Source organism: Chelmon rostratus, chromosome 13 (genome assembly GCF_017976325.1).
Source record: "Chelmon rostratus isolate fCheRos1 chromosome 13, fCheRos1.pri, whole genome shotgun sequence".
In the NCBI taxonomy this organism is placed as follows: domain Eukaryota; kingdom Metazoa; phylum Chordata; class Actinopteri; order Chaetodontiformes; family Chaetodontidae; genus Chelmon; species Chelmon rostratus.
In genome coordinates, this window is record NC_055670.1 from 3683855 (window position 1) to 3702490 (window position 18636).

Sequence of the window (18636 nt, forward strand, 5' to 3'; positions counted from 1 at the left end):
TAAGATAAGACTTTATTAATCCCCAGAAAGGGAAATTCGAGTGTCATAGGCAGCATCCTACACCAGTAGGAATGACAACGGAATAGAAAAATCCGAAAAGCTGACTATGTATATGGTACAATTGTGTCAAGATTTTTAGATCATTCTCTAGTATTATTTTAACTTTAACTGAGCTGAATTTAAAGACAATTGGTAGTTTCAAAGACTTTCAGCTTTTGGTTTTATCAAGATAACATACATGAATCTACACTAAGATGACAGACTCATCTCACTGCAACATAGGACCAAAGCACCCTTTTAATCACAGTGTTGTGCCCAAGCCAAAAGTGTTCTGCTCACTCCGTTACTGCATGCCTTCTGCCACACCACTCACCTGGAAGCTATGTTGACACTTTCTGCAACTGCCTGCAGGACAGTGTGATCTTGTGTCGGGGTGCTAAGTGGCAGCTAAGAGTGAAAAAACAGAAGCTTTGCTCAGGCTGTGTCACTTGGCAGAGAAGGGAAGCTCATTCAGAAAGGCATTTCCTGATTGCTGAGGTAATTAGGCCCATCAGACCTCAGAAGCAAAGGATTAACCAAATCTAACTGTGGCTATGCTAATTAGACCCATTAGTGCTCTTTTTGTTGCTTTCTCTCCCTACTTGAAGAATTGCATGTTGCCTATATTTATTTATTTAAAAGAGCGAAAAGGAAAACCAACATTTATAATTTACCAGCCCATTAGGTAGCAAAATACAGTCAGTGACTGCGATTACATGAGAAGAAATCATCAGTAGCACTCATTTGGAGAGTGGCATTTAGGGAGGGAAGCAAGGAGAGTAGAAGGCAGGAAAACAAATAACTTCTCCTTGTCGTTCCAAAACAGGTCTGACTCTGAACTTCCTGGCCTCACTGGAGTAAAGGGCAGGAAAGACACACATGCACACAGAATCGTCTACTGTTGCTGTGTAGTCTTTGAGAGGTATAGTCATAGGAGGAGTGTATGGGTGTGTGTGGTAAATTGTATGTTGCTTTAATTTACCGTGATAAATCAGGATAAAGACTTACAGATAATGGTTACTTGAGGAAAACTGGACCATTTGGCCTTTGTGTCTCAAACAAACTTCCAGCAGTCACCATTTCACTGATCATTCATCATCATTATGGTCATTACTGCTTCTCTCCTCAGGGCTGTTGTTGGGGATGAGCTCTGGCTCACAGATTCTGCAGGATGCTGCAGTTCTAAAGTCAACAGCTACAGCTCCACCTTTGTTTTGTGCTTGTGAAGAAAAACACAAGAAAGTCAGATGAAGCATAAGCACAATGTGTGGCTTGTTTTTCCCAATTCCTTTTTTCATCATTCATTAATACAGGGACATTCATTTCAAATGGTCTGCACTAGCAGGATTATGACATATTATCTCTGACATACACTGTAATGCAGCTGGGAGACAGGAAAATACAGAGACAAAAAAGACAGAGATATGAGGCGGGTTTAAGGTACTGCAAAACCAGTCCAGTTTTACATGGTGTAGTGAGACAAAGAAGCAGGAAGGAAAAAGTGAGAGCGCGGAAGACTCACAGAAAGAGAGAGGAGGAAACGGAGGGGAGAAATCTGCAAAACAAATCAGGGCAGCATGTGTTGTACACACACAGTCTCCAAAGCACATTCAAATCAACACACAGGCAGTGGAACAACTTACAAACAGCTATGACAACTAAGAAGGTTTCTGCTGTCAGTCACAGCCTGTAGCCATGGCAACAGGTCTCTGGCCAACATGTAACAACATGAACACACAGTCAGCAAGTATGCAACAAATCCTCATGTGGCTAAGAGCTGGCCTGCTGGTTACACCACTGGTCTCAACTTTGAGGAATAAAGTGCACACAAATATTAATTTTGGATTTCTGATTTTGGAAATGAACACACCTTTAACAAGCAAGGAGGGACTATCTGGAGAGAAATTAGTTCATTTTTCATAATTTATTCATTTCATAGTTCATAATTCACAAATATGTGCTTCAATCTATACTAACCAATGTGAACAAATGTTAAACAATTTTAATAATAAATGCATCCCAACTCTGTCAGTATTCAACTTTCAATGTTTATTTCCAGATTCAAGTTCATTAATCCAATAACAGATGTCTGAAAATATTTCTGAAGTTTTCTGACACATGTGTAGTGCATGACATTTGTGTGTGGAACTTTGAGATTGGTCCATGTTGTGCATGTTGTGTTTAGGTGCAGATGAAAAACTTGGATGCCTGTTTTTTCAGTCCATTCATATGGAATTTGAAAATGTTTTTTATTTGTTATTGAAAATACATTTGTGAAAACTATCAATACTTTCTATCGTCATGTTCATTTGTAAATTCTGTTTTTATTTGTGGATCATTGAACCAATTTTCAAAAATATTGTCACTTGGTTTGAGTTCCGGTGCCACTTGGATGTCTTCCCTTTTCCCATAAAATATGTTTCTTTGGAGTTTTATCTGAGTTTTACCTGAATCAAGGGCCCAAAGATAGAGGCTGTCTGAAATTGTACAGTACAGAGTTGAAAGCCTAGCCTGGTTTGAGTTTTGACCAAAATAAAAACGATTGACTTGACACTACAAGAGGAGGCTGAGGCAGAGGGAAAGGACAATATCAGGTGTGCAGAGGAGATCCAAGAATCTATTAGAGCTGTGTTGCTTTTCCCCCACAGCTCCAGGCGTGTCCTCTCTGTGCATCTGCTTGACACACACTTGGCCCTGTCAGATGGGAAGTCTCCCTGCCTGACCCATAATCAACATGTGTGAAAAAACACACACATCCACATAAGGGTTGAAAATAGAGCACCAAACCTTAAATTAGACACATTTTTAGTACCAGTGACTGAAGAGCTGCCGTTTGAGTAAGACTGTAGTTGTTGCTTATTTCTCATGATTGCGTTTATGTAATGTTATGTAGGACACATGCACTCCCTGGATTTTTAACTCTATTCTATTAACTCACTCATTCAAACTCTTCACTTCCAGATTAGATTTTGAAAGAATACTGAATCTTACAAAAACAAAATCATCAATGTGTCACATGCTGTACAATAAATAGCTAGTGTAACTAACAACTGCAGTCACAAGCACATAAACAAAATGTTGTTTACCAGTAGTCAAGGACAACAGCATTACCATTTCTGTTCTGAGAGCTGACCATTGTAACACTCTGCAAAACCACATCCTCTGTATGATGTAACACTCATCACAGGACTGTATGAAAGCTCCAGCTATCTGAGTGGGAGGCATTAGTAATGGAGCATTCACTGTCTCTGCTGTCTGATTTCACAGAGAGTGAAATGGTTAAAAACCTTTGCCAACACTATTGGCCTTAAGAGAAACTGACAATTGGTTAGTTTGCCATTTCATACCTTTTTTAACAATTCAAGACTTGTGGAGGCAGCAGACACAGGGAAAGTTTCAAATGGAGCAGTGAGAAAACAAATGATGCCAACAAGAAGTGGAAATGTTTCCATCCTTGTGTTTCAGTTTTAATAAGCCTGATATTATGCATGCACACACACAAGTGTCATGTCTTGTCAGATGTGTTAATGTGTTTTGTTCACGAGCGTCATGTCTTGTCTTGCACTTCCTGTTTTATTGTGAAACCTAACTCTCCTCTCGTTTCAGGCCCTTGACTTCCCGGTGTGTTTCCCGCCTGTCTGATTGTCTACCCCGCCCTAATTGTCTCCACCTGTTCATTGTTACCTCGTGTATATAGATTGCCTCGTGCCATGTCTTGTACTGCCTTGCTATCTAGTGTTCATGATCCTTGTCTCCTGTTATCCTTGTAAGTCTTGTCATTAGTATAGAGTCATATCTTTTGTGTGAACTTTGTTACCTTACCATAGTAATTAATCTAGCCTTGCGTCTTTTGTTGTACTTTGTTATCCAGCCTTAGTGCTTAGTCTTGCCTTGTGCATTTGGTTTGTTACTTTTCCTCCAAGCCTTTTGAGCCATAGTTAGTTTTGTTATTTGCCTATCATTATTATCCTTAGCGCTTTTTGTTGTACTTTGTTATCTTGCCAAGTTTATTTTGTATTTCATCCTGAGCGATTTCTGTTAATAAATTATCCTTATTTTTGTAAACCTCGCTGCTGTGTGGGTCTGCATTCTTGAGTCCAGAAACCTCGTGCCTCCGGGCTTGTCAACAAGCACTCATGCATATGTACATGCCCGCACGCACACACACACACACACACACACGTATCTTGTTATCAAGATCTGAATTAGCCCTGAAGATATGCTCTTGTCATTGCAAATGTTCCACTGTAACCAAACTAGGCTGAGAGCAAAGACTCACGCTAAACTACAGGCATATACTATTAAAAGCTGCAATAGGCAGTTAGAACAAACACAATGCAAAACCTTCCGCCTCTCTCTCTGCTGTGTCATATCATTTTGCTATTAGGTGCTCTTGGCCGGAAGGTAGCTCACATCTCCGACCATGAGCTTTACAGAAACCAGACTTCAGCACTTCCCAGGATTGTGGACAAAATGTTCGCTGTACCCTGTCTCCCTGTGGGGACAGACGGAGCCCCCACTTCCTGGCATGACTGTCATCCTGGGTGGACTAATGACTGTTCACCCAGGATGCTAGTCAACCTGAGGTACTGACCCTCAACCTATCTACTTCATCCTCAGTTGCAAACTGGCCCACTAAGGTCATGGTCCAATGAGGTCAACATATGAACATCATTGACAAAAAAAACAAACAAACATGCATCTTCAGATCACGTACTCTTAACACCCTGGTAGTGTCTACAGCTTCTGTCCATGAAAATGACTCAGTGACAATTAACTTCTGCCTCAGGAATCTCCAGCAGGGGGATGGGCAAGGCTTCCCCTGATTCCTTTGACTCTACCTTCTCTACAACTGGCAAGTGTGTCAGGTTTAGTTCCTCATATTTTCAGGAGTCCTTGACAGGGAATTGCAGGGGAGGTATGACCTTCTTTATTTACCAAAACTTTTGAGGCCATCCAAGACCCATGACCTGCCCAAACCCCCTCCATACTCAAATTACTGCTGTCATGTCCACAGAAGCTGTAGTCCTTCTGACTTCTCCATAATTTTCTGCTTATTCAGGATTTTCCTGGTCTTAGAGTTGAGAGGATTTCCCTGATCCTGGAGTTGTTTCCAGACCGCAACTCTGTGCAGCAGCATCTGTAATGGGGTCTTCAACATGGCCACCTAGATTCCACACCCCCAAACTCCCTCGGGTTGTAGAGAGAATTCTTTCAGGGGTGGGAGTTTGAAAACCTTTCTGCCAGAGACCTCAGCCAGATGTTTTCAGGTCACCTTCACTGCACTGACAGGTTTCCTGCCGCCTGATATAACTCAACACCGATCAGTTGACGACTCTGCCCCTTGCTTCACCCAAGAATAAGCTGATACAATTATCATTGATCTTTGACCAAAGGTGTTTGGGTTTTTGGGTATTAGGGACAACAATGAATTATTGTAAAATTAAACATGGTATTTGCTATGTACAGTCCATGACAAATATATGGGTGCTTATGAGCAAATATGTGACAGGCCATGCGCACTTGTACCAGTCAACATGGCACTTGAGATTTTGTTTAACACTTGTCCCCAGAGCATGCACACAGAAACTGGTGAAATGTTTTGGGTATTTGTGGTGCCTCCAATGTGCTCAAAATTCTTTGGGAGGCCTATTTCCAACCATGGCCTAAGATATGTGCTAATATTTATAATGATTGGACAAAATTGTTAACATGCAATGGCCACTTTTTCTGCTAAGCTCCCCCCTTGGCAAGGTTTTTTGGTTGATGGTGGCCATGTTTTTCAGTAGAGCACATTGAGCACACTGAGGACTTGTGTGTCCAATTTTAAGTAAATCGGACACATGGTGTGAGGGGTGTGGCCTTTCAAAATTCCATTTTTGGGTCTTAATTACTGGACTCACAAGCACATCATTTCCAGGTTTGGAGCAGAATTCATGTTTGTAGCTCATTCCGACCCACAGCAATTTGACCTGTTGCAGCACCCCTTTGGGGCTTGGGGCCATAATAGCAATAATAATAATACATTAAGGTTCAGATCATGTGCCCTAACAGATTGATGCAGGACCAGAGGTACATTACATACAGTAAAGCCTCCAAAAACTCCATTTACCACAAACTACTGGTCAGCACATAGGCACAAGTAAAAGGCTAAAAAGCAGAATCAGGCTCCATTCCCCAGAAGTGGGTCCAAATATATCTAGCTGATACCTTCCAGCTACCATACAAGTTTTGGCTCCTTCCCCACAAGAGAGGTGACATGCGCCAAAATCCAGTCTTTTGAGACAGGGATCAGTACAATAAGAACCCTCCTTTGACTACAACCCAGTTGGCAGTGAGATCCTGTCCTAGGCCATGATCCAGAGGGGGCCTTAGTTTTCCTAATTTGGAAGAGGTTGCTTTTCCTGAAGACAGTGATCCAAAGACTTCTTTGAACAAATCCAAATCTGGCCCAAATCATCTTGGACCAAATTGCCTTAGAAGGGACTAACAGGAGGTTAGGTTACCTCAACACAGCTCCAAGGATCATAGGAACATGCAACCACCACCACCACAAAAGGGTGGAAATTCAAAGGGGACACCTAACTGCATCCTACAGACAACACATTTCAAGTAAAAGAGTATAGTGTGATCAATTAAAAAATAGTTCTATTCTGACCATGCTACCAACTTTGAGTAAAAACCCATTAATATTTTTGTGCATTCATTCCACCACTGTCAAAAAGATAAGATGCAGATTGTTTGCAGGGTTTAGCCACATTTATCCCAAATCCTTTTACAGACATAAGCCCGTGCTTGGACTTCCAAAAATTGCAAAATTGTATCGCAAGTTCTTGGTGAAGTCGCATTATCTGCTGAAATATAGCCTTGTAATCCTCTCTTTAGAGCAGTTTGTTTTTCATCACTACTCCAACTGGCTGCCTGTACATCCGCATATCAGTGTGTCTGTGTGTCAGGTGCTCAGCCACTCTGTCTTTGAGTCTGTCAGCAGCACAACTCATAAGATTCCTGTCAACATTGAATGTACCACTCAATTAGGACTTGACAGGGCCAGGTGTCAGGTGGTTATTCAGTGTGTGTGTGTGTGTGTGTGTGTGCTAGGTGAGGTTGCCCCAAGAAGGATCTCTTTCAGCACAAATAGGCCAGTGTCTCTCTCTTTCTCTCTTTTTACAACACACATTTTCTCTCCAAAGACTCAGGCACAGACTGATATTAACAACCAGCCAGCCACACTATACACACTAACCACATAGTGATTAGTGAGCTCTGTTGACTCTGGACCGTTATAAGTAATTGACATCAATAACCCAACTACAGCCAAATGAGAGCACAAGCTCCTGTTGCTACTGTTGATAACAATCACTCTGCACGCCTGTCCTGCTGAGTTGACACGAGATCAGCTATTAATCTTGTTGATCGATTTCTTCCTGTGCTGTGCTTCTGTGGGCTGTATAGGCATCAATCCTATTGCAGTTTAGCCCCCAGTCAACAAATGAGACAGTCACATTTATGTGTTTGTATGTGAGTGTTATCTGCTTTGTCAAACACAGGGTCCACACTGAAATGTGATGACATCAGCCAAAAGTACCCAAAAAAACTTGCTTCCAGTTTTAGCACATTATGAATCACCAGCTGCTCATTTTTCCACTACATATCTAACGCTGACTAATCCCTTCTAGTCTAGACGTCTTATCTCTCTGCTGTGAATGTACAGGGGTTCTTTTAGGATAGGCAGCCCAGGTGTGCATTACAGGTAACTGCGTGTGGGTGCATAAAGTTATTCTAAGAATCAGATTGTCATTGCAAATCCAGGATGATAAATAGTGTGTTAACAAAGCAGTGTAGTACAGGAAGCAGGGAAAGAAAGTGCAAGAGACAGTAGTATGTAGTTACCACCACACCACTCTTTCCATAGGCCAGGAGATTGTAGGTTGAATTACATAAAACACAAAAAGTTATAACCTGCAACAGTTTCATTGAAATATTTTCCCAACTGTTATACTGACTTAACTGCAAATTTAATTTCGAGTTTCCTGATATTTTGATTTTCTGGACTCCACCTGTCAGATACACCTTTCCTGGCACAACATTATCCATCCTACAGAAAGAGTAGGTTTTTCACAGGTTTGTTTGGACCAGATGAGGCAGTAGGCACTCTGTGAAAGCTGAGACAGCCCATGACTGAAAACATAAATATTCTTCAGAAGCCTTATTGCCAGAACAATGAAGGAAAAAGACATCAGCGATCAACAGATGTCACCAAAATAGAAAAGAAGCTAAGGACTTGAGGAATATTACAGTAACTATAACAAAAATATTAACAGAGCAGCATGTTGTCCTGGAGAGGAAGGTGTTGAATAAGAAGACTTTCTTAAGTACCTAATTTGGATGAGAGCACAGGATGCTATGTAATGACACATTGTGAAACTTGAATAGTGAATTGTTGCATAGCATGTGTCCATTTGGCTAGTCAAAACAGGAAAAATGAGAGTGGACTTGGTGATTGAGGCTAACTGAACAGATCATCAAGTTGATCGTCATGATAACATAACTTTATTCAAATTTTGTACATTATTTTTACAATTTTTTTCACATAAAGTAATAGAAAAATGTACAATTAAATAAGACTAAAGAGAGTAAAAATGTATATGATTTTAATATGCATCTACATTAATCTTCTTCTTCTGTCAGCTTCGACAGTGTCAAAAAGCAAACATATGGTGTAGGCGCAATCTACAGAGAAACTAGTGAAGTCACTTTCGCTCCTTCCAGCTAATCAGCAGTGTGGAAGAAAGAACAAGTGAGAGGATAAAAGGGAGATGGGAAGTGGGTTAATAAAACAGGGACAGGACGCCAGAGGAGGGATCAATGGAGCTTCATAATTAGACCCGCAGTTCTATTGATCCTATGAGTGAAGCATAGTGAGGCGTGAACACAAAGTAACAAAACCAGGGGTGAAAATGATATGGAACTGGATGCACATGGCTGTGAGTTGGCACAGACAGGAAGAATTAATCTGACTGCACAGCCTGATGTCGGAGCACAAACACATTAAACACTTACAGTAAAGACGCTGTATACAAAAAGGTCAGTCTGTACTGTTCACACACTGACACACTAAGAGAGAATTTTCGGATCATTTGGCTTGTAGTGGCAAAGGTGTCCATGTGTTTGAAAAGGGGAGTGGGTGGTCCGGCAATGAAAGGTGATCTCAGATTCCTTGCAGGACTGAGACAAGCACGTGGCGTCACAAGGTCCAGCAGTCAGGAAGGAAAGGGCTTGTGTATGTTAGCATAGATGCTGCAGGAAAAAACACACGCACACACACACACACACACACACACACACACAGCAGGGGGTTGTGCAACAGCAGCTGCCTTGAAAGAGCATGTGCAGTCAGGTAGGAAATTTCCTGGTCACAGTCCCAGCATTCCAACAGAGGCAAGTTATTGCCGTTGCCACATCCAAGTGTCGGTCAGGTGGCACATTAGTGTCGCTCTACATGTATATGTCTTTTCTGTGTGACAGATGAGAAATGAGGAGGAACTCCAAATAGGTGAGGCTGTTTCAGGCTCATGACCCTCCCTCTCTAAGTAAAGTTGCTTACTATCCAAAACAGGACAAGGACGCACGTGTGCCTGCATCAGCACACTGTTGGTCAAAAACACAAAAACAACAACAGGTTACGTGTGTGTTTGATCCCCACATGGGGTCTGAGACAGGCTCCAGGCATTCATAATGTCACTGTAGTTACAAATACGTGCGTGTTATCTCACAGTGGAGCACAGTCATGCAAGATGACAGGCTTTTTGCAGACCACATTGTACAATAGCAATTCCCCCGAGGAACAGTACAAAGCAGCTAAACATTATCTAACTCGCTCACACTAACACAACTCTGTTAGATATTGCTGGCAAACTGAAGGTTTCTGTGAAATAGTCTTTCCCCTTCAGGCCTGTGCAAAGGCGAGTCTTAAGACCTGACACACTCAGATACACAAATTTCAGAGATTGCACAGCACATCTTTAGGTTCTGAATGTGTGAGAGAAGACATGAGAGTATGTGCTTGTGTGTGCACATGTGTGTTTTTGTTTGTCTCAGTCTTAGGCACTGGAGAGCATTGTGGATGTAAAGATCTGCTGCAGTATTTGGGGGATCTGCTTGGTGTCCATGGCAACGAAGGATCTCCCCGCTGGCAGGGTCTTTTGGAGTCTGAAACAAAGCAAAAAAGATAGAGGTTTGAGGCTAAACAGCTGGACTGAACTTTCACAAAAGAATCACGTCCCAATATAAAAGGACAGACATGTACTTGTTTGCTGTGTGAATTGGTACTGAACATTTTCATTGACAGAGTACAGTGTGTGTGAATGAAAGTGCTGGTGGAGCACGGCAGAGCTTAGGAACAAGACAACATAACCACTCCTATTGCGTTTAATTCGTTTGTAAATACCCACTACCTCTGGTAGCACTCTCTTCTTTTGTTCTTTCATTCCCTCATTTACTCATTTAGCAAGGATATTAACAGTATTCCCAAAGTGTTCTAATGTAATATTACATTCATACATACAAGTGCTCTTGGTCTTCCAGGACTCAGTTTGACCTCTACTGTTCCTGTTAAATTTCTACATTATTACATTATGAAGTGAGGGAACAACTAACTGAAAATGTTTTTTTTCGACCCTCTTCTTCTTTTAGTCTTCTGCTGCTTTGTGGGTATCAATTATTTTAATTTTTATAGTGCTGGGCAACAAAACAAAAATAACACACTAGTCTTGCTTTAAATGTTGAGGAGAATGTTTCAGTTTTTTTAACTTTATGTGTTTTGGAGATCAGTCCATCCTCACAGGTCTCTCTCTTGCTGTTCCTTCTCTTCATGGAGTTATGACCAGGGTACCAAACCAGCCACTGTCATTCTGAAGGTCTTTCAGCTTCTGGCTGCATTGTAACCATGAAGCCAGTGACTCCTCAAAGCAGACTGAAGAGTGCTCTTGCTCCTCTTTTATAAAAGTGCAGGACTTAATCTTGGTTGTGACAACAAATATCAGCAGGACCAGCAGGCAGCAGGAACATGAGTAGGCCTCACTCAGACAAAACTGGATAGTCATTGTTCTACTTAACATTGAAGTCTAGTCGTTGGTTTTGGATGACCAGCTACAGTCTATGTAAACTGACCTTGAGCAGAGTTTGTTCTGTCGGATCTTTAAAATTGACTAGTTGTTTATTTTAGATGCTGATGTTCAAATACCAGTCCATTTTAAAAGCCATTTGGAGGTCTTTGCATTCATCTCCTTGTCCTCTCATCCCATCCTGTCCTTCCCTTATTGCTACCCTTTACTGAACTCAACCAAGATGCCACCACCTCTGTCTCCACCTGCTCACCTTTCGGCCTGATCGCCAAGGGATCCGATGAAGATGGCAAAGGCATTGATCTGCGGGTCAGATGTCAGGACGCGGGCGAAGCGCTCGGGCCGGATGCCGTAGCGCTCCAGGTTGGCATCACTGAGGACCACCACAAAGTGCTCGTCGGCCTCTTCTCGTGCCAGCTCCTTAATGCTGGCGTCTGTGCCCTCCAGAGTGTAGTCACCACTCATGCAGAACTGAGCGTGGGCATGCATGGTCTGCAGGATGGGGGAGGAGGCGAGACAGAGAAGGAGGAGACAACAAGTCAGAGGGGAAAAGTTGAACAGAGCATTCAGACATTATCCAGTGTATTGAACAGGTGAAGACTTTGTTTGTGGTGGCTGATCCTGGGAAGTGGGGTGGCTGGCGACTGTCTACTTAAGGGTCAGTTCCACCATGTTTCAAAAAAATTCTTTCCTGGACAAATACAAAACTATGTGGATGATTAGATACAACTAGAGGAAAGTGAAAACAACAAACATGTTTGCATCCTTGCAGCCTCTTTCCTGCTAATGTTTAGTTTCAGCTGCATTTTAACATAGACCAGGGGTCGGGAACCTTTTTGGCCGAGAGCCATGAACACCACATATTTTTGAATGAAATTCCAGGAGAGCCATACAATATGTTTAAAACTAAAAAAAATACAAGTAAATGTGTGCATTTTATGTACGTACGTTTCATTATCTTGTCTTTATTTGAAAAGTCGTCAAAAAGTTCATTGGCAACATCAAGCATGAATGCTTTGGCGTACTCCCCATCTGTGAATGGCTTTCCGTTTCTCACAACCGCTAAAGCGCCAGCAAAGCTAGCCGAATTGCAGTCACCTTGTTGGGTCCAAACATGGAGTTGCTGCTAACCAGCATGCACTCTTGATAGAAGCTCTTGACATGCTTTCTTCCTGCTGTCCCCCGCAGGATATTTCGATGCAAATGCAGCATGGCGTGTGTCAAAGTGCCGCTTTATATTTGACCGCTTCATAGATGCAATTTTATCATTTCATATTAGACACACAGCAGAACCAGCTTTCTCCACAAAGGCAAATTCCTCTGTCCATTCCTGCTGAAAAGTACGATACTCGTCGTCTTTTTTTCTTTTAGCCATCTTCTCAGAAGCGTGTCAAAAATTAGTTAGCTGACAGCGGGATTAACGACAAGCCGTATTGCGCATGCGCACATCGACCGCTATTTTCGACAGCAAAATACGGCAGCCTCACTTAAACAGTGCCTGTCACGACCCGATCTGCGTTGCCTCATCTGCGTTGCCTTTGTGATTGATGGATAGATAGATAAATAGATAGACACAACGACATGTATGTTTGCCACTTTCCCACTGAAATGACTGCGAACCGGCTTTCTAGTCGCTGGCTCGCGCGTGCGCAAAGGATTTGTCTGCGAGCCAGATGCGGCCGTCAAAAGAGCCACATCTGGCTCGCGAGCCATTGGTTCCCGACCCCTGACATAGACATTTGAAACAGAGAAAGCAGCACAACAATACACACCTACAAGCATATTTTGGTTGGTATGTGTGGGAATAACTGGCATAGAGTAAGAAAGTGTAACTGATTGATGAAACTGTACCTTGAGGACTTTGAGTCTGTGTTTGTTATTCTTGGGAACGTTGTCCACTCTGACCAGCTCAATGTCGTAGCCGTCCCCGGAGTGGCCCACTATGTCATACTGCATAGAGAAAACAGGTTATGTAAGGGAAAATTGGATTATGATGGTATAAAATGGGACGTGTCATACAACATGAACATATGGCAACAATGACAATATCTTAATTTTTTGTGTAAATTCTTGTATCACCCTCATGCTGGACTGTGAATAGCACCTCAAATGAGGTTTTAAGACACAGGTGAGATGGCAACCCTGTCATGCCAAAATGCCTCCCATAGACCATCCATCACACTGGCTTACGTAAGGCTGGGTCTGCCTGGCACCGTGGGCTCCACTCAGCTATTTCAGGAGCCAGGTATTACGTATGTGGGCTATTTCTAATAAGGACAGTCATGACTGTGGTGGTCAAAGGTATGCGACTGTGTGTCTCATCCGTCCATATTGCTGTTGCTATGTAAAAAGCATGTTTTTTTTTTCCAAAATATTGTCTTTTCAGATCAAATCTTCTTTGTACTATACATTTTTCTTTTTTTCATGTTGTTTTTTTATTCACCTCAGGGATCAAGAAATCCTTGAATTCAATTCTAAATATATATGTGTAATTAAAATCACTCAAATCAAAGTTCAGAGGAGTTCTTTTTCCACAACACTGATCTCGTTCCATTTTTGTCTTGTAATGGGGTCTGATGGTTGTAATAAATAGGACATGAAACTATTATGTGACAAATTCTTAAGACTAATGTTTCCACATGCCATGTCTATTTACATGCACTGTTTCAAACAGAAAACCTGAATAGATATGTATGTTTGACTGACCAGCATCAATGTATCTTACAGTGGAAGACACACACAGACATACATGCACACTGTAAAACTGCAGGTAGCACAGACACACACAAGTGAAAGTGTGTATATCATTTGTTTTTTTCAGAGGCACTTTGATCCAAGAGGTGTTATGCAAAGACAGCGTGTGATGAGCAGCACTGAAATGTGTGTGTCTGTGTGTGTGTGTGTGTGTGTGTGTGTGTGTGTGTGTGTAACACTGATATGTGATCAGTATTAGGTCGGGTTGAGTGTCACTAAGGGGCCAAGATGTCTGTCTCCCTTCAACTTTTTTACACCCACTCATAGCTCCCTCTCCCCCTTTTCTCTGCCACTCTATTTCACTTCCTAAATCTCCTCCTTCCTTCCTCCTCCATACATACAAAACTGTATGTGGGAAAAAGTTTGACAAAAGAGCAACAGTGGCAACCAGTAGAAGACTGGCAGTGAAGATCATAAGGTCATTCACCACCAAAAACGTATGTCATTACACTAATGACAGCCTGGCCGAAGCCAAGCACAGTATGGCCATCCTTGACAATGTAAGAAGGTACAAAACAAAAACTCCTTTACATGGCACACCAGGTGGCTCAGGGACCTTGGTAAAAAAGAAAAAAAAAAAAGCAGGAGTCATCTAAAGTGATAAAGATAAAGTGTCTTGTCCCAGGAATTATCCATAATGTCTCATATTGCTAAGCTGTATGAAATGAGTATCATCTCAGTTGTTTTTTATTGTTTATTTTATGGCTCCTGTGCGATAATGTGTGGTGTTGATGGAAACCTGATTACAAGTGGTTCCCAAAAGTGATGTGGCTTGAACACATATTCCAGTTTGTGTTCAAACAAAAGGTTCAGATGAATTCAGAAAAGAAAGGGCATATGAGAATAAAGTTCTCTTGAATACCAATGTCAATGCTACATACCATCACCTGATACAGTAAGGAAAAGTAACATAGATGACAGAGGTGGGTTGAGGCTATACAAAAACTGTATCCCCAGAAACATTACATTACACACATATGATGTTCGGTGTGACGTTCTCACCTTGAATTTGTGCTCGTAGTTCTCCAGAGCCTCCATGACCATACACACAGCCTCCATGGAGCGCTCCAGCCTGCCGTCCACACCGTTAAAACGGTACATGCTGCCCGACACGTCTGCTAACACTCGTAAACGCTTGGGCTTTTGCTGAGGACTGCCCAGCTGTGAAAACAAAAAGTAACATGCATACAAAGTGCAATATTAGAAGCAACTAATGATTAAATTAAACACCTCATTTGGAAAGTGTTTTGTGGAATTTGGTATGGCTTACTTAAAATAACATTCAATACAAGGTCGTTATTTCAAAACTGGTTGCAATTATTTCAATGTTGAACTTCAGGCCAAACCAAAAATATGCAATGCTCGGAGTTAAATAAGGTAGAAAAACATGGCATGCATATTATGGTTAGCGTGAGTTTGTGTAATTAGTGTGGGAACTATCTCTGTGCAGTAGAAATGACTAGAAACTGGAAACTGTGTGAGCTCAAGCAGAAACACAGGGAGTAATAATAATCTCACACACACCACTGGAGTGTATCATCTGAAAGATAAAGGTCAAAATTATGTGTGCAAGTCTGGGAGGGTGTGTGTGCGCACGTACATTTGGAGGTGTGGCTCAGGAAAAGAAAAGTTTAAGTGTGGTTTAAATATCTGTAGCAACACACACACACACACCTCTGGGTCCAGCTCTCCCCTGCGCTTATATATAGCCTTCTCCCCAGTCAGTCCATCAATGATTTTAGCATCATCAAGTTCTCCAAGAGCCTGGTTCTTCAACCACTGCCGCTCCTTCCCTTTCGCCTGAAAAACACCCACACAAAGACTACATTGTATGCACCAGTCAACTAAATAAATAAACAGATTTCAAAATCTGCCTGGGGAAGATGATTTCATTTTGGTGGGGCTTTCAGAGGCAACAGATTGTGAAACAAGGCAAAAAAAAAAAACAAAACAAAAACCAGACAGTTGTAATTCAGGCGGACACATTATAGACAAACACGTGCATACATTTCTCACCCCCAGCACTACCAACTAGCCCCTTTCCTCCCACCCACACCCACAAACCAAAACATACAGGAGGCTTGGGCTTTGAAGCTCTAACCCTGTTTCTTTAGATGTCTCTCCCCTTCTTGCTGTGGTCGCTTAGAAAGAGGGAGTTGAGAGGGAGAGAAGTATCATTTTTACAGAAAAGGAGGTTAACACTATCTGTCCCCACCCTCCCCACACCCACTTTGGGTCACACGCTTTACAGAGAGTTTACAGTGAGAGATGTTTTTACATAACACATGATGCTTGTACGGAGTTCGGCCACCACGTCACACAGAACAGGTCTCATGACATCACTGATAATTCTCACATGTAATAGTTGTCACTTGTTTGTAGATAGATGCCTGCTAGTGAACACAATGTACACATACTTTTACACAGTATGTAAATGTGCAAAAAGAAAAGAAATGCATGTCTTAATTAAGTTGTATTGTGGAAACCCTGAAGAACTTTTTCCACTGTGACAACATATACCGCCCAGTAGAGAGGTTCAGTATGACTATAAACACTTCAGAGCATGACTGTCTAGTTACTTACAATGTTTTCAACATTTTGCTACGTTTCAAACTCATTTTATCATCAATCTAAACACAAAACTCCACCACAATGATAAGCAAAAACAGGGCAATGGCATGCTGTGGTCATGGACCTAAAATAAAAGACAAGAAAATCCATTTACATTCTTGCCCAAATTAATGGTTGTGACAGACTAAAGCTGCATTTCCCCAAGTTGACAACTGTGCAAGGTTGTGAGGACCATGGCTTCTGGGGAGGCAACATGTGCTTTTGGTCATGAAGCACAAGGTCAATCACAAAAACATTACATTTTTAACAAAATTGTATCTTCTAATAAGCTTACTGTCATTACACATTCCCAAAATATCTCTCCTTCCAGAGGATGTCTCTGCATGCCTGTAGTCTCCTGAGAACACCTCTAAAGCTCTCCTAAATACTGGCAAAGAGTATTTTGCCTGGTTAATAAAATGAAAGAATGCTTTTATTTCCTGGGGTCTAAAATGACTCTGGCTGATTTCATACCATGAGACACTTGATGTACGAGATGTTTATGTCTGGCAAACCAGCCTATTGTTGAGAGATAAATAGAGAGGGGTTTCCCTGCGGGAGACTGAAGTGGGTGCAAACAATACACTATACACTACTGCCAGCTATGGATAGGTGTGCACAGAATGTGTGTGTGTGTGTGTGTGTGTGTGTGTGTGTGTGTGTGTGTGTGTGTGTGTGTGTGTGTGACTCATAAAATCACTCTTCAGGTATGATAAAAATAACATGACTTCACAGCGTCATGCCAGATGGGATTAGTATAATCTCCATCGTCTTTACAGCAGGAAAGAAGCCTGGGGCTACAAGGACAAATAGAAACAATAACCAGTGTTCATGCTGAAAGCCAGCGCTGGCACGGCTGCAAACACCTGGATGGAAAACACAAACACACACACACAAACACAGACCTTCCACAACATATACAAACAGAGCTTCACACCTGGACAAGAGAATAATAGAGCAAGGCTTAAAGTCTCTGCTCTGTAATCATTCTCACATGCTGCATGATTTTCCTCTCATCACCCCCACCCCCCCAACATGCACTCACGCACGCATGCACCCACACACACACGCACACGCACACACACAAACAAACACACCAAACCCGACTTGAATGCATCCAAATAATGGGAGGAAAGTCTAAAACAAAATAATGAAATGGAGACAATATCACATCCTGGATTTTTAACCACCACTCCCTTTGCTTTTGCTTTTCATTGACTCAACCAATCAGGGTGCTCCTGTGGGACGGCGCCCCCCCCCTTCCTGCCCAGTATCGCATGGGGTTGTATGTGGTCAACCAATATTGTCATCTATTAACTTTATGACCCCATGACTTTTGTCGACTAGCCATGCTCAGCTGTACTGCAGCTCTGTGGTCTGTGTCTGACTGTAGAGTAAAAGATATTTTATTCCAGTCCAGTTTGCTTGGATTATGCTTAAACTGTTATTAACAAAATTACATCATCTCTACAGACCAATATTTCAATACTATTGTTTCTTGACTATTCTCCTACTTACACAAACTGTAAGTAATAAAAAAAGAAAATGATTTATTGACACCTGAAATTGCAATATAGCAAGCACTGTCAGTTAACTTGTCATCATTCATATATCATACATTATGACATTAAGACACAACTGGTAAGATTTTGATGAAGAATTTGAATTCAAGTGACGCAGAAATTGTGCAATTGAGCAGTATTTTTAAAACTGACTGGTGTCATCAATTCCTTCATCCATGAAGGGAAGGCTGAGGCTCTGAACTGTCTGCTCTAGCAGTCATGGCTAGAGCAGACAGTTCAGAGCCTCCTTGTTCTACACAAACAGACAAGGAATGATGTGTAAAGTAATGTTTGATGTCAAGAGGAGTGAAGCCAACCTGTAAACTGTCCAGGATGATGCGCAGAGACTGAACTTGTCTCCTGACAGCCTTGGAGAAGCGCTCGTATGTGGCAGCATCATATTCGCTCATATCGATCTCCTTCAACCTGGCGTGGAAGGACAGAGAAAAACTGAAAGGGTGAGTACAGACAAACAGTGTAAGAGGCATGACTTGGTTTGATATGTTTCAGGTAAACCACCAATTGTATTCAAGCATACATTTATG

General features: G+C 41.8%; 1 protein-coding gene across 1 annotated transcript in view; it reads right to left on the bottom strand.

Annotated features, from left to right (window-relative positions):
* Positions 1-8603: 8603 nt before the first annotated feature.
* vwa8 (von Willebrand factor A domain containing 8) overlaps positions 8604-18636 on the bottom strand; it is a 70837-nt gene continuing 60804 nt past the window's right edge. The window contains exons 40-45 of the mRNA XM_041951260.1: positions 18409-18517; positions 15594-15719; positions 14922-15080; positions 13017-13115; positions 11419-11657; positions 8604-10251 (exon numbers count right to left, since the gene is read on the bottom strand). Of these exons, the coding sequence (XP_041807194.1) occupies positions 10143-10251; positions 11419-11657; positions 13017-13115; positions 14922-15080; positions 15594-15719; positions 18409-18517 (841 nt within the window). The 3' untranslated portion in view covers positions 8604-10142. The remainder of the gene's footprint in view (positions 10252-11418; positions 11658-13016; positions 13116-14921; positions 15081-15593; positions 15720-18408; positions 18518-18636) is intronic.